The following is a 26,288-nucleotide window of genomic DNA, read 5'->3' on the forward strand; positions in this document are numbered from 1 at the left end:
TAATATCTCCCTCACAGCATAGCTCATACCCATCTAAGTATGGTAAACATAGAGATTCGGAAGTTGACAGTTCATAAATTAAAGCCAGGATTTGAAACACACAACATGTTGTGCTGTAATAAAAGTTTACCAGAGTTTGGATTCACATCTAAATACAAACTTTCTGATGTTGGAAAACATTATATACAGGTACAGATGTTACTATGTTTAAACTAATGGTGGGTCCACTTGCACACACAATTACTTGTGTTTCACTAAAATCAACAACAATGTTTTCACTTCTGCACAACGAGCTAAGAGAAGTCAAAATAACCGTAACCCCTCTGCTTTGTCACGCTTTTCAATTTTTAAACACTTTAACCGTATCAGCTTCAGCATCCCGACAACATTATACGCTACCCATCCAAAATATGGTGATTCAGAAAATGTGACATATTTGGAATTTCATTTAAGCTTCCTCTGAGTCGATTATGTGGATAACGAACAAAAACAAATTAAACAATTATGTTCTTAAAGTACATTTCCAACGTTAGTTATGCATGCAATGAATTTGTGGTCATTAAATATTCTTCACATGATTTACAATGTTAACAACAAAAGGGCAACCTTAGAAGTGAAAAGGTTGTGAATAGAATTGGTGTTGTCACTCTGCCAGAATATTCAAAATTCAAGGTTTAGTCAATTCATTAGTACAGTTGACATTATTAGAGAAAATAAAAATAAGCCTTGAGAGACTCAAATTTCAAGGGGCCCTAAACAGCTCCTGTGTTAGTTATGAGTTAGTTTTGCATTAGCCAACTAAATAGTCTTAAAATATTTATGTAAAATATTTACCAAGTCTCAAAAGTCTCATAAATTGATCAAATGGCTCTAACCCGCAAAATGTACTTCATCATTGATATCTGAGCTCCAAGTGCCTTTTGAGCGATCTCCACCCTGAAACTATCCTGCCATTAAAGCTTTCAGTGGCACCCATATTTCTCTGGCTGAGTCATAAAAATACTTGACAGCAGACTACACATCTGTAAAGCTTCGTGACTGTATCTTGCACGGTTGTGACGCTATCGTAGCAACGGAGTCTGTCCACAGACATATAGTATATATTTTTGGCAAAGTCAAAGCTGCTACAATGTTGTCTTCAGGACCACATTTTGCCAGGATCACACACACACACAAACACACACACACACACACACACACAGGGCCTCATGCGGATGAGGTTGCGTAAATTAATGGGTGCAGTTGACAAGTGTGTGACCCATTATAAGTAATTTTTGCTATTCATGACAGTCACTGTCATATTTCTCAGCAAATGATACTGATAAGTGGATGAGGACAATTGTACATGTTATACTTGAAGTGGTGACCTCGCTCCAAGGAAGATCTTGTGTGATTATCCATTATTAAGGGGCACCAGCGGCCTTATTATTCCTTCTTTTATAGATGTATTCTGCTTCAGTGTTGTACCATGCTACGCCAGGATTGTGTAACCACTGATGGTCACCAAAAGTGCAGTGATCAAACACGTGTGCTTCTAGTTTGCACTTGCATTCGCGCTTTTGGGAAAAAAAGGACCCTCTTTCCCGTCTTCCCTTTACATGTCACAGTGGAGCAGCTCAGTCATTTTCGGGTTTTGGTTGTGACTCCTGCTTAAATGCTATGTGTCAGCTCAGCACTTTCTCAGCAAGTCTACCCATCCTAAGACAGCTACAATAAACATGCAGAATTTATTGTACCTGACAAATCCCTGGCAATGGCCTCACCTTACCTACACAGACATTATTACAGACATTATTATCTTAATTATAATACATTTGAGAAATGAAAAGATTATTTGAGATGATGAATCTCTTTAAACTTGGAACATGGTGTTAACAACATATCTAAATGTGCCCTATAAATATATCCTTCCCTCTATGCCAAATACGAATCACTGCTCCCGCCCTTAGCTGGATTTATTTTTGACCATGGTAATACCTCGTGATGCTGGTAAGATTGCAATTTATAAGCCAAGTCTGTGTAAAACTTGGATATGAAAGTTGATCCTGGATATGATCCAAGACTTTGCTTTCATTAAACTACTTGTCAGTCAGTCAGTAAATCAAACATTTCCACTGTAAAACTGTGTAATTTTCATTCCTCACAGCAAAATACAAATGGTATGTGTGAGGAACATATTTCTGGTGTTAAATTATCTGAGTTGGCAATCCGTCTTAAAGTCCATTCCCAGGAGATATATAACACTAGCTCAGCGTTAATGGAAAGTCCATCAGCCTGTATTTTGCATGTCCTGTAACTATACACCAGACATCTTAACGCTTCTCCAAATTTGAAAACCCATAACTGACTGTCATATTAAAATTAACAGAGGACAGAGATGCCTACCATAATCTGTATCAACTTAAAATTATTTTTATTTAAAGTAATACATACATATAAATAAATACATAAACTGTATCAACTTAAAATTATTTAATTTAAAGTAATACACAAATATAAATAAATACATAAACTCTATCAACTTAAAATTATTTCAAAGTAATTTTTTAACTAAATCTTCATTTTCAAATACCCCACAGACTATCCAATGCACTTAAACATTGGGAATACTGTGGATATCACTGGTGTCTAATATCTAAAATTATAGTTAATTGTTACTGACATTACCTTTTAACAATGGTATTCATTGAGGATTACAGGAATTTTAGTTATACAACGATCAGCCACAACATTAACACCACTGACAGGTGACGTGAATAACATTGATCATCTCATCACAATGCGATGTTCTGCTGGGAAACCTTGGGTGCTGGCATTCATGTGAAGGCCACTTGACACACACTACCCATCCAAACACTGTTGTGGACCAAGTACACCCCCTCATCACAACAACACAACCCGATGGCAGCGGCCCCCCAGCAGGACATTGTGTCCTGACACACCACAAACACTGCTCAGGCTCAAGGAACACAATAAAGGGCCCAAGGTGTTGACCAGGCCTCCAAATTCCCCAGATCCCAATCTGATCGAGCATCTGTAAGACGTGCTGGAGCAGGTCTGATCCATGGAGGCCCCACCATACAGGACCCAGAGGATCCACTATAAAACGCCCTGGTGCCACACCATTACACATTCATATAAATACTGCCTACAAGTACTAATTAACTCTTCCTTTCAGGGAGTTGAGGGAGCTTTTTACTTCTAAATACATTAATTAAAAGATATCTCAGTATGAAAGAAAAACAGTCACAACTGAACATTTATTTTCTACATCATATCATCCATATACATCCACATATTTCATCTCCCACTCATTCTGAAAATATATGCATGGCTAAGAACCATAAATTAAAATTATTTGCCAGAAACTATGCACTGTATTCACATAATGATATACACCCTGCCACATAAACAGAACTGCATGTATTAATACTTATATTCAGTTCTGATCAAGTTGTGCTGCACACAAGCCACTTTAACAACTTGAAAGTAACACAGGCCGTGTCAGTTGGTACACACAAAACAGAATCTGCAATGCTAAGACATCAAGCCTTTCTGACTAAATTATACAACCAGGGAGACATAAATATCTTCCTCGAGGTACCACTGGAGACTAGAAGTTTCTCATGTGGATTCATTCTGACAAATGACCCCATGCCTTTCCACTTTTGATCAGGCTATATCACCTTACCCTCTTGGAAAATATGTACCGTCATCAGATAATTTACACATGCCATTTTTAAAATCTGATATTGTTTCATACCACATTGCACAGCCATATATGTCGACCCTCATTAGGACCAGAAAAATATTTATTGTAATTTATACAACAAGTTAATTGAAATAAACTTTTAAATTGGCATAAGATGATGGAGCTTACATAGTTTTAGTTAGTTGTGTTTTATGTTTTTCAGAGTGGATGTGCACCCAGTAACATAATGCTCTGCTACTAACCCAGCAACTATCAACCCAGAGAAAACAACCAAATCCTTGATTTGAAAAAAAAAAACTACATTAATACAGATGGTGCTGATTGGGTTTCTAGCTGCAATTTCCTCAGGGTTCATATTACCAAGGATGTCTCATGGTCTCCTAACAACTCTTTTCCTGTGAGTGCCTTTACCTTCTAAGGTGACTGAAAAATTGCCTCTACTTTTACTAACTTTTATCAGCATACCAACACATCTCCTACACACACTCAAAAGGAGAGGACATTTGTAGTCTGTACACTGTATTTCCACTGATGCACTGAGGCTATTTGATCCACCATATGAAAATTACAAATAGACTATTTCAATAATTAGAATGTAGCATTGGGGTTGAGTTTACTTTGTATCTTTTGGCCCGACCTTTTAACTGAAGTGACTACCTTACCCTACACCTTTAGAGACCATTGGATAAAGCTGTAACTAAAATACAAACCCTGAAGCTCAAACTAATCCATAGTAAACCTATCATAGCAATCCTGAAAAAAAGAATATAAGCAATCATGAAGGCCATGTCCAATGTAGTAAAGAACTATAAGAAATATGCTTACACCTGTGTTAGCAACAAGCACCTCAAAATAAAGACAGAGCGTCATCCTGATTCTTGCTCCACATTTTTCCATCTGTTCTCCCCCTTGCCATATACTAACTCTCCTATCATTTCAGATCCCTTCTGCCCTGCTGTAACCCCTGTATTCCCCCTATTCCCCATCACCTGACCCCCCTGCACAACTGTTCCCACTTCCCCATAAGCCTTGCAGTGCAGTATCAGCCCATTCCCATTAATTCTCAACCATATCATATTATGTACCCCTGAGTGATCTGGCCTTCCAGCCAATTCTTGGCAGCATGAACCCCTGCCTGCCTTTTTTTTTACTTTGGCTGATCCCTAGCTGGACAAGTTTGCCTTACCCCTTGCCTGTTTCTGACCAGATGGAAAAATGTTTTTTTAATTTACCTGCCTGGTCTCTGGGTTGTGCTTCTGGGTCCAAACTTGGAAATACAGAGCCCATGGGTGTAAATGCTTCCATCTCTGAAAACAGAGGAAAAATGATGATGATTTTGAGGGGTGAGATTAATGGTGAGCTGTAGAAAGCAATGATCAAGGCCAGAACTAAGGAGTCATTAAAAACAATATGAAACAAGTTCAACACATCTTCTAAAACTGGTTAAAGTGAACCATATTTCTAGGAGTTGTAACTGAGCCCACACATTTGAATACAGAATATGTATCAGAAAATCTAATAAGCATGCTTATTTTTTTTTACCAGAGAAATTACAGTTGATTGAGTAGATTTGTTGAAGTAAATATGCAACACTACATTAGGAAAACATTTGAAAAATAAACATACTATTGCTGCTGCCAACATATCCAGATGCATATATACTGTACATATATCCTTCTTTCTCTGCCAAACACGGCACAGTAATACCTTGTGATCTAGAGAGATGGTAAATAAAAAGCCACTTCTGCCCACAAAGGGCAATCAAAGTGGGTAATGGCAATGATACCATAAATGCTTTGACATCTGTGATTATATTGTCCTGCAACTGAGTTGGCAACTCTTCTGAAATGATATTTTCAGGAGCATACAAAGAGCAGCAGTGTAAATTGTGTTTCAAATATCTGAGACATGCTCAAAAAGGACAATGCAACCTTCGATGTGAGAAAAGATTCAGACATTGGGGTGTCTACATTTCTTTAGATATGATTGTTAGTAAATGGTCCTTACTGGGTTTTGGTGTTAAGAGAAGACGACAAGATAGCTCAAAGGAGCCTTACATGCTCCTCTTTATGACCTTATTATGTGGGTATATCTATGCTGGTGGAATTGTTGTTGTCAAGCTGAGACTATGTGTGGAGTCTCCTTCCTGATGCCAGTACCATAATAAATTCATTAATTTAAGTCAACAAAGTCTGACCGGAGTGTTTTTTATTCATCATCGTGTACCCTGCAACTGTACACTTGTGACATTCTGACACTCCTCCAACATTAAGACTAAGTACTGACTGTGACATTTAGAATGAAATGACCACGACTGCCCATCATAAAGTGTGTCAACTGACATCCGATCTTAAAATAAGTCTTTGCATTTATTGGAACAAATAATTCACAAAGCATGCTCTGCACTCTTGTTATTTAGTGTTCAGTAACCTGTGAACATCACTGGCCTAGAACATATTTACAAGTATTATTAAAGAAATGCATTACTGATGTAATATATAGTATGCAAAGTACTTTAGTTTCATGCACTTGAACAGAATAAAAGAGTTAAAGTATTATGGTGAAGTTTAGTTTTAGTGTGAATATTGTCAGGGTAAATGTTTGAACAGGCAAGTGATTGCCAAAACAACGATTGCGCACCAGCTTATTTTCAATCTATTGGTCTAGCTGCACTTCCTGCTATAATACCAAGGGATTACACTGACTATCAAGTGTGCTCATGTGTGTTTGTGGAGTATCTATGTTTGAGTGTGCCCGCCACCCCAACCTTAAGTAGGATGAGCAGGTTGGTTATAAAAATGGTGCTAGGTTTCATCGTAATAACATAATCTCAATTTTATTTGTTATTCTTAGATCTGCTGGAGAAGTCTAGGTGATCTCCTGGACAGCATGTTACCCAAGGCCTCTGACACAACTTAAAAGAACATGCTGCATGATCACAATCTTGGCAAGACCAAAGGCTTTGAAAAGCCAAAGGCCTGAAAGGGCAAACTGAGGCTTACTTCTCCCTGGGGCACTGTGCCGGTACAGTGGACTACAATATTATTAGCTGGCTGGACAAGTTCGAGCTGCAGCTTGTCCACCAGAACCTGAAGCCTGTATAGTATATTACTTCATAGTAGTCATCAGATTTTATTAGGCCGATCCAAGAGAAACAGACACACAGTTTGTCCGTCACTACAAACTTGCTGCACCTCACATAACATTACAAACCGCACAACAAGCTGCCAATAGAGCGCAATCTCAATCATGTTGCTCACTATCTTTAAACATTAATATGACTCATTAGTTACAGCTGTAATCCTGATGTCACCCTTTATCTGTCTTCCAACTAAGTCATAAGTCAGTATAACCCCAAACCCTTCACAGGAGGAGCAGGCCAACACTCACATGTCTAGGCCCAGGAAGGTTCAGCATGAGCTGGAGGAGGTTCAGGACTGACATTGCTGTGTCAAAGATCAACAAGCTGAGACCCAAGAGCCATAGCGCGAAAAGGTATTCATTCTGTTGGATGACACTGATAACATTAGAACTGTACACACGCAAATACAACTGATAAAAAAAAAAAAATTCAACCTTCACAAAAGCAAAGTTGCAACATAAAGAAACTTCCAGTTTTCGCTCATCTATGGCTTAGCAGAAACGTATCCTCCTAACATTCAGTTAGGAAGTCTGCTAGTCTGCTAACTGAATTTCAGGGCTAGCTTAATTCGCTAGCTAAAGGTTAACGTTAGGTCAGATATAACCACGATTTTGTTATTACAGCTGATAATAAGAGTTAAGGGTGTTAAGCCAAATAACTTACGGTAATATATCTCTGAGTTTATTTTACAGGCAGGATGTTTTTATCCCACAAAACGTCTCACGATGACAATTAACTGCTATACATGCTAGCACATTTCACCTCATTTAGCTAGCTAAAACTTAAGTCCGCTTCTGCAGTAAGTTAAACAAGCACATTTGAATCAAAGCGGATTTTATCTGAGTTTCGGACTTACTTTAGACTGTTGGTCACAGAAAGTCACCCTCTGTTTAAATCTAATTTCGGGAATCCTCAGAAATAGTTCCAGTAAATAGCCGTGTTCAATGGTTCAACCAGAGCTCCAGATGAGTGTGCAATATACTACAGATATATGATTTAAGCACGCCTACTCTGTTATTTGGTATATTACTATATTAGAATATGACCTACTGTCAAGATATATTAAGGATTATTATTATCATTATCATTCTTATTCTTATTATTATTATTATTATTGTTATTATTATTATTATTATTATTATTATTATTATTATTTATGGACTGAAGCAGTCTAGATATTCATCTCACACAAATCATTTTTACAAGAATGTAAAACTGAAACCACTGACAAGTTGTTGTCTGAGATTATGGTAGGACTTAACAGTGAGTCGATGACATTTGTAACTGTGAGACACTCACTGTTATGGAATGACAATTGGCTTTATATAAGCTCAAAACCACTGCGGGAATTCAAGCACTCCCCTGCAGCTACTTAGCTGGCTGGAGTGCCTGGTGCTTTGAGTGTCCAAAGAGGTCACAGCGAGTATAAATTAATAGGAATCCTAATAGCACTCTAAATTTATGACCAGCACTTCTTGTTGCCAACAGGGCCCATTCATACACAGAGTGCTGACTGGCTTCATTAAAAGAAACCAGGTTCTTTCCATTTACATGGTGCATTCTTTGAAGAGTAGGGTGATCGCTTTCCTATTAATTTACTCATTTATTCAGCACAGCTAGGGTGGCTCCTATAATACAAAACTGCCATTTGAAGGACATGAATATAACTATCTTTATACTTTATACAAGGTTAAAGGAAGGATTTATTCACAGCGTTTAAAGGTGCTTTTGTCTTTGTGGCATTAAACCCTCACAGTCTGCATAGGAAGCACAGGTGTTGTTGGAGCTCTGGGTGAATGCTATTTATGATAACAAAGCACATTAACTGGTTGTCTGTTTATGTACCGTGATATTTTTAGGTATGGCCAACAAGGCATTGGATGTTTCCTTTGTTTAAAATGACAAGGACAGTATCAAATGACCAGCTGCTCAACACAGCTGCCTGTATGTCTTTAATGAATGACAGATTGATGACTCATTTAGCATTAAACAATGATACACTCGAAGGTAGTAAATAACTACTGTTGAATATTGTCTCATGTCTCACTCAACATAGATATATAGGAATGTTGCTTCAATTTATTGTCCTGGCCACTGTGCTATAATATATAAGACACACCAATCAAGATTATTTGAATGTGAACTATGCTTTAGTTACATGCTAATTACCATTAGATTATCAATGGTCTTGTGCAATATATTTTGCTGAAGCACAAACCGTAAACTTTATTAGACTAGCCCCTAGTTAGGCTCACATTCTCCAACATTCATTGTTGAGCTTGGTTTCCAATTGCAGAAGTCCTAAAACCTCAACCTCAAAAATTAAGCACACTGGATATCCTCCCCTGTTCTGTCTGTGACCTTTATTCTGAAAGCAAACAAGGAAAACTAGATCAAACAAAGACAATTAGAGAGAGCTTAACCCACACCACCGTTGGCTCTCTCATTGTTACTGCCCAGTCATGGAGGAGTCTAACACCCTTTTAAACCTGCTGAGGCTCCTCCTCACCAGACGTATTTGGCATGTTATATTTCAGTTCAAGGGCTCATTGCCAAGGCTCATCTATAAGCATCTAGACTCAAGGACATACAAAGGAGAGGTTAGTAGGGACAATCTGTCCTCACTGGTGTCCATCTTCTCTCCACCTTCTGAAAAATGCTTGGTCCTTCACTTACAGCCTTATTAAGAAACTGACTCATACTAAAGATTACAGTTAAAACTTGCATTAAGACCATAGAATGTGAAATAAGTTGTAGCTTTTGCTTATTACAGTTGATAAAAAAACAGATTCAGTTTTGTCAGTTAGGCTTTGGGGTACAAAGCATTACAAATGCTGACCCTGTAATGCATTATGTTAACCAGTGCCTTATAAAACTTGTTATAAGTTGTCATGCATGATTATAAAAACGTATAGAGATTTATGAAGTTTAATAAATGCATTATAATGTCTTGTGAATGTGCTTATAATGCATTATAGATGTGATCCTCATAGAAAGTATTAACCTTAGGCTCACATTTAAACTCTAGCAAAATGTAATATAGAACTATGATGCTGCATAGTTACAACAGCAATAATTATATGTCAGACTTTGGATGTCTCTGTTTAGTCGGTTTAAATACAACTCATATCAGCTCGTGCTTTTTGTCACCAGAGATGATACAGTACACAAATAGGTTTTGTGTGCACACCATTCTCTGTATTCAAGGTGACACAGCACATAACCATACATACATGTAACAAATGTTCAGACTCAGAAATTTGCTACTAGATGATTTTAATGGAAGGACAGGCTTATCTTAAAATACAAATATTGTACAGGAGCAGAACAAAAAAGCACGTAATGTATTTAAGCACGTCATGGCTTCGGTTGAACAAGCTGTCTAAAAAAAACAACTGAGGACCTCTAACCTCACTTGAATAGCCTGTTTGACACATGCTATTCAAGTTCGCTGAAAAAAACAAGACCTTTGAACCTACTTGAATAGTTTGTGTGCAACACATGTTTGTACAATAGCCCACCTATCTGTTGAGGTCATATGGGTTCCTCAAGGTCATCTCCTTTTTTGGAGGAAGAAGGTAAGGTAAAAGGAAAAAAAGGCAATAACAAGATCACTCAGCCATCCAGATTAAAAAATACATCAAAGTTATTCAGAAGAATTCAAATCAAAAATGTATTTTCCCTGACTTATAAACTCAAGTCACACTTATCATGGATACACTTTTCATTCATGGTACTATAACAGTTCTGGAATCTCTAACATCTTGTTTATTGGCACAGGACTTATTTTGGGTCTTATCCCAGCCTAGATGGCAACTGTTCATCCACTCCATTCCAAGGCGATATGTAATCCCTCCTCAGCTTTTATGGAATGGCGCTCAGCCTCAATTTTATTTCAGACATCCGAGATGTCTGGTTGTCCTGCAACTGTATACCAGTGACATTTATATGCTTCTCCAAAACCTTGGCCTGTGCCTGCCATTACATACTGCAGTAAGACTTTTATTACCAACACTCGAGATCATTAAGGAAATTACATTTTGTTATTGAAAGATGTAAGTGACAAATCTGTCTGTTATCATAAAGCATAGTTTTTCTAATGGACAAATACTGTGCTCAGTAAATCCCCAACAAATATCCTACAAATGATGTTTGACGAAGTGATGTTTGATGACATAGGTTTTTTGAATTTGAATTTGAATGGATATACTTGTATTGTAAAATGATGAAATAGTCAATAACAATTAGCAATATATAATTTTTCAAATTTGCCTTTTACTAAGTCACTCCGAGGTCCATACAAACACTGCAAACCTTTTTCGGGGGGCTTAATATCCCTATTTATACGTGTTGTTTGAAGTTAGAGTTGTAACAGAGGGTTATACAACTCAGTTAAAATGAATAATACAGAAGCAAATAAGGACCAAGAAAGATTAATAATTGAATTATATATTGATATATATGAGTCCTCTTAAGACACAGACATATTTTTATATCTTTGATCCTAAATTTAATGGCTCTGACCTTATTTTACAGAATAGTTGACCCTGTTTTATTAGACTACCAAATGTGTGACGTGTGAATGTCCTGCAACTGTACACCAGTGACATTTGTGTGCTTCTCCAAAACTAAAAAGAAAGATCCCCCACCAATCATCAGAATTATATGAAACCATACCTCCATATTTTGTATTGATTAACAAACTAGAGTCACGATAGTAATCATGAAAGATTGAATATCTTATCAATTGTATCATTATCAACCTATGCAATATTTAGATATATTTGAATTAGTGTAAGTGTGGTACCTTTAACACCAGGCTCATTTTTCAGTATTAAAGATTTATCTGTATCAATATAATATTTTATATAAGATCAAATTTAACAAAAAGCCAACAACATCAAACCTGCTCTGTATTGTATGCATGTATTAATAAATAGTATAATGCAATAGCTAGTAAGTCATATGTTAGAAAATCAGATAACAGATATATGCATCATATTGTCTAAAATACACTGTTACTATTTTAGATAATTTAGCTCACACAATGGTTTTTCACCATACAGTGTGAGCCACAGGGGAAAAAATACCTACTGCAACAAATGTGGGTACAAGGCAGTATCAATCATTGTGAATGTCAATGTCACAGGATTAAGGGCATGACAACATGACAAGAATGCATGACCAAATTGAGCAGGGCACACCTACTGAGGAGACAGTCCTCCCTCTATAAAAGAGTCTGCTTAGGACTCTGTCGATAACTGGTAGGCCTCCAACTCAGGTAGGTATATCAATTTCAATTGATAAGTATTGTGTATGTCAGTAATTAATCAATTATGTATTTGCAACAGTGCTTATAAGCATCTTTAAAACTTTGATTTTTTGTTATTTATTTATTTCCACTGGGTGCGCTATACAAAAATGTGATGCCAGTCAATAGTTTCTAAAAGCAATATGTGTATGTATTTTAAATGATTGTATTTTTTCTATAGATTTTTTGTGCTCATGCTTGACCATTTATTTATAGGACCAAAAGAACAAACCTGACTGTATTCCATCTTCTGTTGGGACCAAAGGAGGTAAATTATTGTTCATTTCAGGTGATATCCACAATTTCAAAACACACCTCACCTGATAGGTCTATCACTAAAAGAAATACTAGAAGAATGGAATATGTATGACCTCTCCTTATTTTCAGTCTCTCAAGGTGCAATCATGAGCACAGACGCTGAGATGGAGGCCTATGGCCCTGCGGCCATATACCTCCGGAAGCCTGAGAGGGAGAGGATTGAGGCTCAGACTGCTCCCTTTGATGCCAAAACAGCCTACTATGTGACTGATACTGATGATATGTATGTCAAGGGTAAACTCGTCAAAAGAGAGGGTGGCAAAGCCACTGTTGAGACAGTGACAGGAAAGGTAAGTTTAATAATGCCTTTGATTTTTTCTTCACAGACTCTCTTAACAAAACAGAATGAGAATGATTTAATTACCCTATTATATGAAACTACCTTAGTAAATATTTAATTAAAACATTGTATTTATTGTATTTCGTGTTCAGACTACCACTGTGAAAGAGGATGACATTCATCCCATGAACCCTCCAAAGTACGACAAAATGGAGGACATGGCCATGATGACCCACCTCAATGAGCCTACTGTGCTGTATAACCTCAAAGAGCGCTTTGCATCATGGATGATCTACGTAAGTTTCAATCTTAGTTTATAGAATGCTTATACTGTATCTTTCAAGCCTGTGCATCAAATGTAAAAACGTTTCTTTCTTTGTTGCGACAGACATACTCCGGCTTGTTCTGTGTCGTCGTGAATCCCTACAAGTGGCTTCCTGTGTACGATGCTCAGGTTGTTGGGGCATACAGAGGCAAGAAGAGGATTGAAGCTCCACCCCACATCTTCTCCATCTCTGATAATGCCTATCAGTTCATGCTCACTGGTAAGATCCAAGTTACCACAGAACTTGAGTGGATGGGACAAAGAAGAATCAGTTTAACTTGAGTGTGTTTGCTTATATTTCAGATCGTGAGAACCAGTCTGTCCTTATCACGTGAGTATAAGACAACTTGTCAAGACAATTCTTTAAGAACTTAATAGCTATCTTGTAAATAAAGGATATCCTTTAAATCCCCAGTGGAGAATCCGGTGCCGGAAAGACTGTCAACACCAAGCGTGTCATCCAGTACTTTGCAACAATTGCAGTGGTTGGGGGTGGCAAGAAATCAGAGCAATCATCTGGCAAAATACAAGTAAAATTGTCTATCTATTAAAAAGAATTGTGTCACAGTTGAGTGTTTTGGCTAATTTCAAACAACCTCATAATGTCTATTTGTAGGGTTCGCTGGAAGATCAAATCATTGCAGCTAACCCTCTGCTGGAGGCCTACGGTAATGCCAAGACTGTGAGGAATGACAACTCGTCTCGTTTTGTAAGTGTTCACATTATACGTTCACATAACTTTCTGCATATTGTTGCTTAAAGTCAAACTGACATTTTCTGGTAAATGTTTAGGGTAAATTCATCAGGATCCACTTTGGCACTTCTGGCAAGTTGTCCTCAGCTGATATTGAAACATGTAAGTTGTAGTTGTTTCACATTTGTAGTTGCCAACGTCAGTAATGTACAAATATAGTGTCTTGCGATGTTTGATGCATATTCATCATCACTTCTCACAGATCTGCTGGAGAAGTCCCGTGTCACCTTCCAGTTGTCTGCTGAGAGGAGCTACCATATCTTCTATCAGCTGATGACTGGCCACAAGCCTGAGCTCTTGGGTATGCTATAACAAAATAAACAAAAAATAAAATAAAAATAAGAGAGTGTCCCCACTCATGCATTTCCTCTACTTTCTTCCAGAGGCCCTTCTAATCACCACCAACCCCTATGACTACCACATGATCAGTCAGGGTGAAATCACTGTGAAAAGCATCAATGATGTGGAGGAGTTCATTGCAACAGATGTAAGTTGATAATAACGTGTAGAATAACAGCAGATACATTTAAGAATAATAGATTTTTAAAATGCTTTTTTTGTGCATAAATTGCAGACTGCTATTGATATCTTGGGCTTCACTGGTGAGGAGAAGGTTGCCATCTACAAGCTGACTGGAGCTGTGATGCATCACGGCAACATGAAATTCAAGCAGAAGCAGCGTGAGGAGCAGGGTGAACCAGATGGCACTGAGGGTAATTACTAAAAAAAAATCATTCTTATCATGCAAGTTTCCTGGTGTGTAGAATACTACACAGTTAATGTGTATTTATGACTTCTTGTTCTTCTTTTTATCAGAGGCTGATAAAATCGCCTACCTCATGGGCCTGAACTCAGCTGATATGCTGAAAGCTCTGTGCTACCCAAGAGTCAAGGTCGGCAATGAGATGGTGACCAAAGGTCAGACCGTCCCACAGGTAATTAAAACAAAATCTGATGTTTGGAAAGATGAGGGAAATATTTGCATTTTTAAATGGAAATCTACCACACTATAATCCTTTTTTCTAGGTCAACAATGCTGTCAGCGCTCTGTGCAAGTCCGTCTATGAGAAAATGTTCTTGTGGATGGTCATCCGTATCAATGAGATGCTGGACACAAGGCAGCCAAGACAGTTCTTCATTGGAGTGTTGGATATCGCTGGATTTGAGATCTTTGATGTAAGTTTTGGAAAATCAACCTTTCTGAAAAATTCAAATGTTCAAACTTATTTTGGCATGAAATTAAATGTTTTTCTATAACTACAGTTCAACAGCTTGGAGCAACTCTGCATCAACTTCACCAATGAGAAACTGCAACAGTTCTTCAACCACCACATGTTTGTCCTGGAGCAAGAGGAGTACAAGAAAGAAGGCATTGAATGGGAGTTCATTGACTTCGGTATGGACTTGGCTGCCTGCATTGAGCTTATTGAGAAGGTAAGACAAGTCTATCTGATAGAACTGAAATCCTGTTTTCTGAGTGCATGCTGAATTATTGGTAATCTTTAATATGGCATAATTTCTTCTCAGCCAATGGGCATCTTCTCCATCCTTGAAGAGGAGTGCATGTTCCCCAAGGCTACAGACACTTCTTTCAAGAACAAGCTGCATGATCAGCATCTTGGCAAGACCAAGGCCTTTGAGAAGCCAAAACCTGCAAAGGGCAAGGCTGAAGCTCACTTCGCCCTGGTTCACTATGCTGGTACAGTCGACTACAATATCACTGGCTGGCTGGACAAGAACAAGGACCCCCTGAACGACTCAGTTGTTCAGCTTTACCAGAAATCTGCAAACAAACTGCTGGCCATGTTGTATGCATCTCATGCTGGAGCTGATGGTAATAAGCTAATACTGTAATGTCTGTGTGGCAATTCAGTTACTCATTTAATTCAAGAATGTGGTTTCCTTTAGAATATAAGCCTGAGCAATGGAGAGAGAATTAATTATTTTCTGGCACTTTGTTTTAAAAAACAGAGGCTGCTGGTGGTGGTGGCAAGAAGGGTGGCAAGAAGAAGGGTGGTTCCTTCCAGACTGTATCTGCTCTTTTCAGAGTATGTATTTGTTCCTATGTTTGAATAACAATTAAAAATCTCATCTTAGAATATTGTTGACATAGTATCTTATGCTCATCCACAGGAGAATTTGGGCAAGCTGATGACCAACTTGAGGAGCACTCACCCTCACTTTGTCCGCTGCCTGATTCCTAATGAATCAAAGACCCCAGGTTTAGTGTTTTTGTGCTGTTGTTTTGTCTTTTTTTTCTCCTCAAAAGTAGGCACTATGAATCACCCAAGTGTTTATTACACTAACTTATTTTGTACAATGTGCAGGTCTTATGGAGAACCACTTGGTCATCCACCAGCTGAGGTGTAATGGTGTGCTGGAAGGCATCAGAATCTGCAGAAAAGGCTTCCCCAGCAGAATCCTCTACGGTGACTTCAAGCAGAGGTGATTTTACAGTAAAATTAATTCAAAATGTTATGTAAAACACTAATCTTAATGTGAGGTAGACATAAATAACAACATTATCCTCTCTTTTAGATACAAAGTATTGAATGCCAGTGTCATCCCTGAGGGACAGTTCATTGACAACAAGAAAGCTTCAGAGAAGCTGCTGGGCTCCATTGATGTGGACCACACTCAGTACAAGTTTGGACACACAAAGGTTCATCCTAATAGACAATCCTAACAGATTTTTATGTTTGTACTGTTGTATGCATGTGTTCTGCCTACTAATTTCCCTCACTTGACAACATAGGTGTTCTTCAAAGCTGGTCTGCTGGGTACCCTGGAGGAGATGAGAGATGATAAACTGGCTAAGCTGGTGACCATGACTCAGGCTCTCTGCAGAGGATTCCTCATGAGGAAGGAGTTTGTTAAGATGATGGAGAGGAGGTAGAATTCTCATACAGTATAATTAATTGCTTTTTAAATTATCATGGGATATTAAACAAAAGCAATATTTATACACTATTTGATTTTCTGGTTTTAGGGATGCAATCTTCACCATCCAGTACAACATCCGTTCATTTATGAATGTGAAGAACTGGCCATGGATGCATCTGTACTTCAAGATCAAGCCTCTCCTGAAGAGTGCTGAGACTGAGAAGGAGCTGCAGCAGATGAAAGAGAACTATGGCAAAATGCAAACAGACCTGACTACTGCCCTGGCCAAGAAGAAGGAACTGGAGGAGAAGATGGTTTCCCTGCTGCAGGAGAAGAATGACCTGCAACTCCAAGTAGCATCTGTGAGTAAAATGCAAAAGCAGGCTTCATATTTTATTCACTGAAAAAAAAACAAAAAAAAACTATAACATAAAGTCAGATCTTCTTCAGTCAGATGTTTTGCTATACCAAAGGAATGCACCAAACATCATTTTGGAAATATGTTTTAATCAAAATCATACCATGTGTATATTCAAACTATAGGAAGGTGAGAACCTCTCTGATGCTGAGGAAAGGTGTGAAGGGCTCATCAAGAGCAAGATCCAGCTTGAGGCCAAACTCAAAGAGACAACTGAGAGACTGGAGGATGAAGAGGAAATCAATGCTGAACTGACTGCCAAGAAGAGGAAGCTGGAGGACGAATGCTCTGAGCTGAAGAAAGACATTGATGACTTGGAGCTCACTTTGGCTAAAGTGGAGAAGGAGAAACATGCCACAGAAAACAAGGTTTGACAACTTAAACTATCGCTGATACAAACGATTCTAAAGAGGATTCAAATTTATGTAGATGTAAATTTGTATTAAAAATATACCCTTCATTCATTTTTAGGTGAAAAACCTGACAGAGGAGATGGCATCTCAAGATGAGACCATTGCCAAGTTAACCAAGGAGAAGAAAGCCCTCCAAGAGGCCCACCAGCAAACACTTGATGATCTTCAAGCAGAGGAAGACAAAGTCAACACTCTGACCAAAGCCAAGACAAAGCTGGAACAGCAAGTGGACGATGTAAGAAAGCATTAATTTTGAAGTTATTAGCAGTAGTATAAAGCAGTCTTAACAGTTCTTAGGATTATGTTTCATTGTGCTGATATAAAATGTTTTATTTAAAAAGCTTGAGGGATCACTGGAGCAAGAGAAGAAGCTCCGCATGGACCTTGAGAGAGCCAAGAGGAAGCTTGAGGGAGATCTGAAACTAGCCCAGGAATCCATAATGGATCTGGAGAATGACAAACAACAATCTGATGAGAAACTCAAGAAGTAAGTGAAAAATTAAGTTATTAATGAATACCTGCTTTCACATACATGGTTAGAAAAAACAGAGCTGAGCATTTCTTTTTGTTTTACACATTAAGGAAAGACTTTGAAACCAGCCAGCTCCTCAGCAAGATTGAGGATGAACAGTCTCTCGGTTCTCAGCTTCAGAAGAAGATCAAGGAGCTCCAGGTGACATATCCAACATACAGTACATACACTGTCATACGCATGCAAATCAGACTCAGTAAATCAAAAACAACACATTACATTCAAGTCAATAAACCTTCAAAATCAAATCTAGGCTCGTATTGAGGAGCTGGAGGAAGAGATTGAGGCTGAGAGGGCTGCTCGGGCTAAGGTTGAGAAGCAGAGGGCTGACCTCTCCAGAGAGCTTGAGGAGATCAGTGAGAGGCTCGAGGAGGCTGGTGGAGCAACAGCTGCTCAGATTGAGATGAACAAGAAGCGTGAAGCTGAGTTCCAGAAGCTGCGCCGGGATCTTGAAGAGTCAACCCTGCAGCACGAAGCTACCGCAGCAGCTCTCCGCAAGAAGCAGGCAGACAGTGTTGCAGAGCTGGGAGAGCAGATCGACAACCTCCAGCGTGTCAAGCAGAAGCTAGAGAAGGAGAAGAGCGAGTACAAGATGGAGATTGATGACCTCTCCAGCAACATGGAGGCTGTTGCTAAAGCGAAGGTATGTACTGTTTTTTTTCTGTTTTGTTTTGTTTTTTCAGGAAAACACAATTACATATGATTTCAGCAAAAATCCAAATAATCAAAGTGGAGAATGAATGACAAAATATCTGATCAGTAATTTCCATGTTCACTGCATTTGAGTCATGTTAATTACATGCCAATTACAGGGCAATCTGGAGAAAATGTGCCGAACTCTTGAAGACCAATTGAGTGAAATCAAGTCTAAAAATGACGAGAATGTTCGCCAGCTAAATGACCTGAGTGCACAGCGGGCAAGACTGCAAACAGAGAATGGTGTGTATCTAAAGATGTGAAACATGTAATATAAAATTACTTTGTGCCTTTTTAAGTTCAGTTGTGATTTCTTGCAGTGGTCTATAACAATGATTGGTTTGTGTTTTGATGGATACAAGGTGATTTGTATAAACATTGTAATTATTCCAATAATTGATGTTTAAATGGTGTAATGGCATAATTATTGAAGTCATGTGTTACATGTTATGTTTTTTTTTACCTGTTGTTGTATATAGTCCTGCTTAAAGGAATATGAACGACAGTGTCATATGTATAATCTTTTCTTTCAAATCACGTATTTTCCTTTTCACGTAAAGTACTTTCAGCAATATTTCAGGTATGAAAAAAGCCTTCCAAATCCTATTCTAACTCTTACTCATTCATGTTTATTCAGGTGAGTTTGCTCGCCAGCTTGAGGAGAAGGAAGCTCTTATTTCCCAGCTGACCAGGGGTAAACAGGCTTACACTCAGCAGATTGAGGAGCTCAAGAGGCACATTGAGGAGGAAGTGAAGGTATGAAATCTTATATTTGCAATATCCACAAACAACAAGGTTTTTTTTATCAAAGCCTGGATGAAAGATGGTGTAGTGTCTGAGTGTTTCTTATACCTCCTGAGCTCTGAGTGACAGGACAGGATGGGACAGGACCAGATGCTTCCCTTTAAGTATATGTGGGAAGGGGACTACGTAGAGGTCTCATGTCCAGGAGATACAGTGGAGACGCAGAGAAGACTGGGGACCCAGTCAGAACAAGGAGCCCAAGACCCGTTCGGCAAAGAGTCAGACCCAAACGTTACGAGGATTAAGATTGAAGGTGTCAAGGGAAACTCAGATGCCATTATTAGATAGAAATGACTCAGAGGAGGAAGGAGTGATAGATGGCGAGATGGTTGATATGTATCCAATTTGAATATATAAATTTGATATATTCTATCATTTCTTTTACTAATAGTTTGTTATTTTATTTTTAATCTTTAGTTATCCATTATTTGGTTGGAGTATACTCATTTTTGTTTGGTTTATGTTGATAAATGTATATTATCCGCCCATACACTTCAATGGCTCTCTACAATGTGAACCAATGCTACAAATTTCACTGAAAGATGTTTCTTCATTAGGATAACAGATTTTTCATTATCCCCACAAGGAAACTGGATACTTGTTTTAAGAGATTTTGTGTATATACTACAGTATGTTAGCAGTAATAATTAAGACTTTCATGATTCTTATGATGAATTTATAGGCCAAGAATGCCCTGGCTCATGCAGTTCAGTCCGCCCGCCATGACTGTGATCTGCTCAGAGAGCAGTTTGAAGAGGAGCAGGAGGCCAAAGCTGAGCTGCAGAGAGGAATGTCCAAGGCCAACAGTGAGGTGGCTCAGTGGAGAAGCAAATATGAGACTGATGCTATCCAACGTACTGAGGAGCTGGAGGAGGCCAAGTACATAAACCTTTTGACTTTTTTTTTTATAAACAAATTGGTTTTCAATCCAATATTTTACCACTACATGCATTTCTGATAAATTAAATTCAAAAACACTTCACTACAGGAAAAAGCTTGCCCAGCGTTTGCAGGATGCTGAGGAATCCATTGAGGCTGTGAACTCCAAGTGCGCCTCTTTGGAGAAGACCAAGCAGAGGCTGCAGGGTGAGGTGGAGGACCTCATGATTGATGTGGAGAGAGCCAATGCTCTGGCTGCCAACCTTGACAAGAAGCAGAGGAACTTTGACAAGGTAAGTTGTTATGGTGGAGGCTCAACACAGGGCCGTGCCAATCGCAAGCATAATTCTGTTTTAGTAATATTTCTAATTCATCTATATTTTTTCTAGGTACTTGCAGAATGGAAACAGAAGTATGAGGAGGGCCAGGCAGAGCTGGAGGGGGCTCAGAAGGAGGCTCGTTCTCTCAGCACTGAACTGTTCAAGATGAAGAACTCTTATGAGGAGGCTCTGGATCACCTGGAGACCATGAAGAGAGAGAACAAGAACCTGCAGCGTATGTCGACTGATGTCTACATTAAAAGCAAATAGCAATTTTATTACCACCTGTGAATAGTCAAAGAATGTTTATCTCACTTACTTACTTATTTACTCTGCAGAGGAGATCTCAGACCTCACTGAACAAATCGGCGAGACTGGAAAAAGCATCCATGAGCTGGAAAAGGCTAAGAAGGCTGTAGAGAGTGAGAAGTGTGAAATTCAGACTGCCCTTGAGGAAGCCGAGGTATGATCTTTTGTATCTCACTCGTTTGTTAATCCAACAGTTCATTCAGTGCTTTATGACATTAGTTCTTACTAATTGCAAATATGTTTTGCAATAATCACAGAACAGTCATTTTGGTTCTTAGCCATACTTAGCTGACTTTTCTTGCAGGGTACACTAGAGCATGAGGAGTCCAAGATTCTCCGTGTTCAGCTTGAGCTCAACCAGATCAAAGGTGAGGTTGACAGAAAGATGGCAGAGAAGGATGAGGAGATGGAGCAGATCAAGAGGAACAGCCAGAGGGTGATTGACTCCATGCAGAGCACTCTTGATTCTGAGGTCAGGAGCAGGAATGATGCCCTGAGAGTCAAGAAGAAGATGGAGGGAGACCTGAATGAGATGGAGATTCAGCTGAGCCATGCCAACAGGCAGTCAGCTGAGGCCCAGAAACAACTGAGGAATGTCCAGGGACAACTCAAGGTAAGATTTGTTTGATTTTTGATTGATTGCTGAATGATAAAATAAGGAAAAAAGTAAAGAAAGTTACGATTTACTCTTTACTTTTCATGTTGTCAGGATGCCCAACTGCACCTTGATGATGCTGTCAGAGGACAGGAAGACATGAAGGAGCAGGTTGCCATGGTGGAGCGCAGAAATGGCCTGATGTTGGCTGAGATCGAGGAGCTTAGAGCCGCTCTGGAGCAGACAGAGAGAGGACGCAAAGTGGCTGAGCAGGAGTTGGTTGATGCTAGTGAGCGTGTCGGACTGCTTCACTCTCAGGTGTGTTTTCGTTAATTTATATGAAACTAGCATTTTGAAACCTACATCATAAATATCATATTAATCATGGCTTTGTTTAAACATTCAGAACACCAGTCTTATGAACACCAAGAAGAAGCTGGAGTCTGACTTCGTCCAGGTTCAAGGTGAAGTGGATGATGCTGTTCAGGAAGCAAGAAATGCTGAAGAGAAAGCCAAGAAGGCTATTACTGATGTGAGTTTACAACTCTAAATCACCTGTTATGTTTTTCGATCTACTTCCATGTACTGATTACATTAAGTTTGTTACAGATCATTAATTAATTAGAGACCATTTATCATTCCAGGCTGCCATGATGGCTGAGGAGCTGAAGAAGGAGCAGGACACCAGTGCTCACCTGGAGAGGATGAAGAAGAACCTGGAGGTCACAGTCAAGGACCTCCAGCACCGTCTGGATGAGGCTGAGAACCTCGCCATGAAGGGTGGCAAGAAGCAGCTCCAGAAACTGGAGTCCAGGGTACTGTATATAAATACTTAGAGATTGGTTTAAGAATTAAAAAAAAATCACACTTGCATTAATGACTTTGCCTTTTTAATCCACATTCAAATCCTTGTACAAAATTTTGATTATTTATCATCACATTACAGGTACGTGAGCTGGAGACTGAAGTTGAATCCGAACAGAGACGTGGAGCTGATGCTGTAAAAGGAGTCCGCAAATATGAGAGGAGAGTGAAGGAGCTGACATACCAGGTAAATTTAATTTAACTGAATACCACCATAATTTCTTTCTGGTTCCATTGGTGAAAAACAATGTAATACATTTACACAAGTACTGTACTTAAGTCCAATGTTGAGATATTTGCATTTTAGCTCCATTTCATGCTGCTTTATCCTTCTAGTCCACTACATTTCAGTGGCAAATATTGTACTTTTACCCCACTACACTTTTAAAATCTGTAGATATTTGCATATTCAATAACAGGTGTTACCAATTACCTTGGCTGACTCGATCTCTTGTCAGGTATGAGTTGGTTGGAGCTATGCTGGGAATGAAACCCAACTAAATCCAGCTACTTACCTAATTATAACTGGGTAAATTACCCCGACCCATTAGCTGCAACAAAATCAACAACACCAAAGTGTGTGTGCGGTGCCTTTAAGATTTACACATCATATGGTTCCTTTATAAAAAATGATAATAGCATAATAAGCAGTTAGCTTTTGTTCCACATTGACGAGCTACAATATTACATTGCTGCTTATACTTAAATGCATAACAAACCCTTAATATATAACATTCAAAAGGTCCACTTTGCCTAATGACTACTTTTACTTTTTATTTCTTGTAAAGACCTACATTTTAATGATAATATGTATGTACTTGTACTTTAGTAATATTTTGAATGCAGGACTCTTACTTGTATTGAGTATTTTTACACTGCTGCTTACTATTATTATTTTAAAGTATCTAAATTCTTCTTCTGAAACTGCATTCTGCTTTAACATATAAGTGATCATTCTGTATCTGTATAGACTGAGGAGGACAAGAAGAATGTGCACAGGCTTCAGGATCTGGTGGACAAGCTGCAGCTTAAAGTCAAGGCTTACAAGAGACAGGCTGAGGAGGCTGTAAGTAAACTATATTGATTGGATGTAACTATTCTTGCAGTTCAATAATGATATCACCATTAAAAATTAAATTAATATAACCCCAATCCCTTCACAGGAAGAGCAGTCCAACACTCACATGTCCAGGCTCAGGAAGGTTCAGCATGAGCTTGAGGAAGCTCAGGAGCGCGCTGACATTGCTGAGTCCCAGGTCAACAAGCTGAGAGTCAAGAGCCGTGATGCTGGAAAGGTAACTTTTTCATTCTCTCATGTATAATAACGAATAAAATTAATGAACAGTTGTAGTTTGGTATTCCACAAGATCTACTGTTGATAACAAATCAACATTTGAATTAATATCCAAGCCTCAATTCGTGTTTTGTTGTGTTAAAAAATACTTTTTTCATCAATACATGCTGAATGTTATTGTATTCCTACTATGATACACTCCTACAAACACAGCCTGCAAGTACTAATTATTTATTTTTCTTTCAGGGAAATGACTCTGCTGAATGAAATACAAGATCTAGCTGAGGCATTTTAATAGGGTTCATACAATATGAACCCCTGTGATTTTTCTTGTGTAAATCTTCAATAAATTTAAAACTTAGCTCAAGCGTCCTGTTTTCTTACTCTTTGTTTGACATATTCTTAGATAACCAAGTTCAATGAAACTGTATTAGAACACGGTGTGTCAATATGAAGACCAAACTGTCAATATTGCTCATATCATTGCTGCAGTTTCAGTTGAGATCACCTCTTTTCATCTGTGCTATCCTTGAGATGCACCAATGATTAATTGAAACAGTTGTGCCCAATGTTACAGTGAATTAATAACTCTATATATATATTATATAAAATGTGGACTCTGGACTCATTTATCAATTATGTGGTTCAACTAAATCAGGAGCTAACATGAGTTGGCAATCGGGTTTAATTCAGGTATTTCTTTTTGTATTGCGATACATTTTTGGTTAGTTAGTTTCACACAGTTTGCCAAAGGCCTGGCTTTAATTCCAACCAACCTACAATTTATTTCTTTGGATAAGCAGCTAAAGCAGCATTATCTTTAACTTTATGCATTGCATTTACATTTGAAAATAAACAAAGCAGTGTGTTCTCACTTTTAAAATAGAAGATGTATATACATGTAATATTTAACTAGCAAAGGAGAAAAAACAAGTACCCAACCCAGTCCTAAAAATAACAAACAGAATAACACAAGTTCCTTTCAAACAAGAGCTTCTAATTAGTGTTGACATAAGAAAATAACAAATACAATTTCATAAACAATGTTCAATCAACATTTTTTTTTCAAGCCAAACATCTCACATTTTATCTCTATTATTTTTCCCCAATAGATCATTTACAATGTAGCATACCTGACTATTGTTTATTCCCACCATTCTTCTTATCTTTCTTTCCACCCCCCTTTCCCTTTCCTTGCTCCCCTTTACATTTTTGTCCTCCTTGAGCCATCCCCTTCTGGAGCTGGGCTGTGTGAACCCTCTCAATCAGAGAGAAACAGTCTTCATCTGGACTGATAGGGCTGGACGCAAGCTTCCCCAGTTCATGTGGACATGAAGTTTCAGGATGTGTTTCTCTGGTTGCTCTTGGGTTTGGAGACGATGGACTTGAGCAGCCTTTTCTAGGACTTGCATGGCTTGGAGAGCTGTGCCTGGACTTCAAATCTTCTTTTGGGACAAGATTTAAGTTTACAGACAAGGGTCTGCCAGGCGCTGGGCTCAGAGGTATCACAAGGTTATCTCCAGGGGCTCCTAGAGTGAGGAAGACTTCTGGGAATGTACATGGATCGAGAATCTTGTGTCCCTTTGACAGATAAGAGTCAAATAACAATCAATGAAGATACACATCTTTTATTAAGACATTGACTTTGGCCAAATAGCTCACAATCTACAACCCCTTTGCCAAAAGATTTGAGACACTGTGTAAAACATTGTTCCAAACATATATTGTTTTTGTACTGTATGTTGATTATACCTCCAAAAGGACTGACAACTTATTAAATTCTGTTTTATTTATGTTTTACACGCCATCCCAACTTTTTTGGAGAAGGGTTTTTGTTCAAGCTGTCGAACAGCTTACCTGCTGTGGTGTGAAGCTCATGGACACCTTCACTGTCATCTGTAAATAAATAGCATGTCACTGTTCTATACCAAGTGTTTCAGTGACTCTTGGTCAGCATTTTATTCATTGATGACTAACTGCGAGAAGTTGAAGGACTTATCAGTGAAACTCACACATGGGGTTCCAAGAAAGGATCCTCTCTTCTTTATAACTAAAACATTAAGGTAGGCTATGGCCACTTTATATACATGAATTAATAATGCAAATGATTAAAGCTCGGTGGACGCATGCAAGTTTGATATATTTTTTAACTATTAATTGATTAATTATTGTAATCATTGATTAATTATTGATTATTTTAATCAAATTGGTGTCCTTTAGTGCAAATCGTGTTTTTTTTACTATTTACTATTATTTATACAACTGTTTTCTCTCAGTGTTCGCACCTGCTTTGAAATCAAAACACTATTGTGTCTCAGGTGAAGAATTTACCTGTGCTGGGGAATTTAGCTTCTTCTGATATTCTGTCTCAGAGGTAAATGAAGCAGATTTGGGTATGGCTCTGGGGGAGCCACATTCTGCAGATTCTGCATAAGCCCT

At 38.4% G+C, this 26,288-nt stretch overlaps 1 protein-coding gene across 1 annotated transcript; it reads left to right on the forward strand.

The window, feature by feature from the left end:
• The first annotated feature begins 12,569 nt into the window (after nt 1–12,569).
• Nucleotides 12,570–24,116, forward strand: LOC141018934 (myosin heavy chain, fast skeletal muscle-like). The gene is made up of 39 exons (XM_073493685.1): nt 12,570–12,773; nt 12,916–13,059; nt 13,152–13,308; nt 13,392–13,419; nt 13,504–13,618; nt 13,705–13,797; nt 13,881–13,944; nt 14,045–14,143; nt 14,226–14,329; nt 14,417–14,555; nt 14,659–14,777; nt 14,869–15,018; nt 15,106–15,276; nt 15,370–15,676; nt 15,814–15,890; nt 15,976–16,063; nt 16,170–16,287; nt 16,381–16,504; nt 16,598–16,734; nt 16,832–17,087; nt 17,269–17,511; nt 17,615–17,791; nt 17,898–18,043; nt 18,139–18,229; nt 18,342–18,731; nt 18,901–19,027; nt 19,422–19,540; nt 20,271–20,467; nt 20,577–20,760; nt 20,857–21,022; nt 21,126–21,250; nt 21,401–21,709; nt 21,806–22,009; nt 22,098–22,223; nt 22,336–22,506; nt 22,638–22,742; nt 23,526–23,621; nt 23,719–23,850; nt 24,096–24,116. Exons 1-39 carry the CDS (start codon nt 12,570–12,572, stop codon nt 24,114–24,116), a joined length of 5,823 nt encoding a protein of 1,940 aa, XP_073349786.1.
• The last annotated feature ends 2,172 nt before the right edge of the window (nt 24,117–26,288 follow it).

The sequence above is a fragment of the Pagrus major genome, chromosome 23 (genome assembly GCF_040436345.1).
Source record: "Pagrus major chromosome 23, Pma_NU_1.0".
NCBI classification, from domain to species: Eukaryota; Metazoa; Chordata; class Actinopteri; order Spariformes; family Sparidae; genus Pagrus; species Pagrus major.

Bases quoted from the DNA above. Each gene is read 5' to 3' on its own strand.
- LOC141018934 (XM_073493685.1), top strand. From the start codon at position 12,570: ATGAGCACAGACGCTGAGATGGAGGCCTATGGCCCTGCGGCCATATAC. The intron at 15,019-15,105 runs GTAAGTTTTGGA...CTATAACTACAG, and splicing joins CTGGATTTGAGATCTTTGAT to TTCAACAGCTTGGAGCAACT. The intron at 15,677-15,813 runs GTAATAAGCTAA...TTTAAAAAACAG, and splicing joins ATCTCATGCTGGAGCTGATG to AGGCTGCTGGTGGTGGTGGC.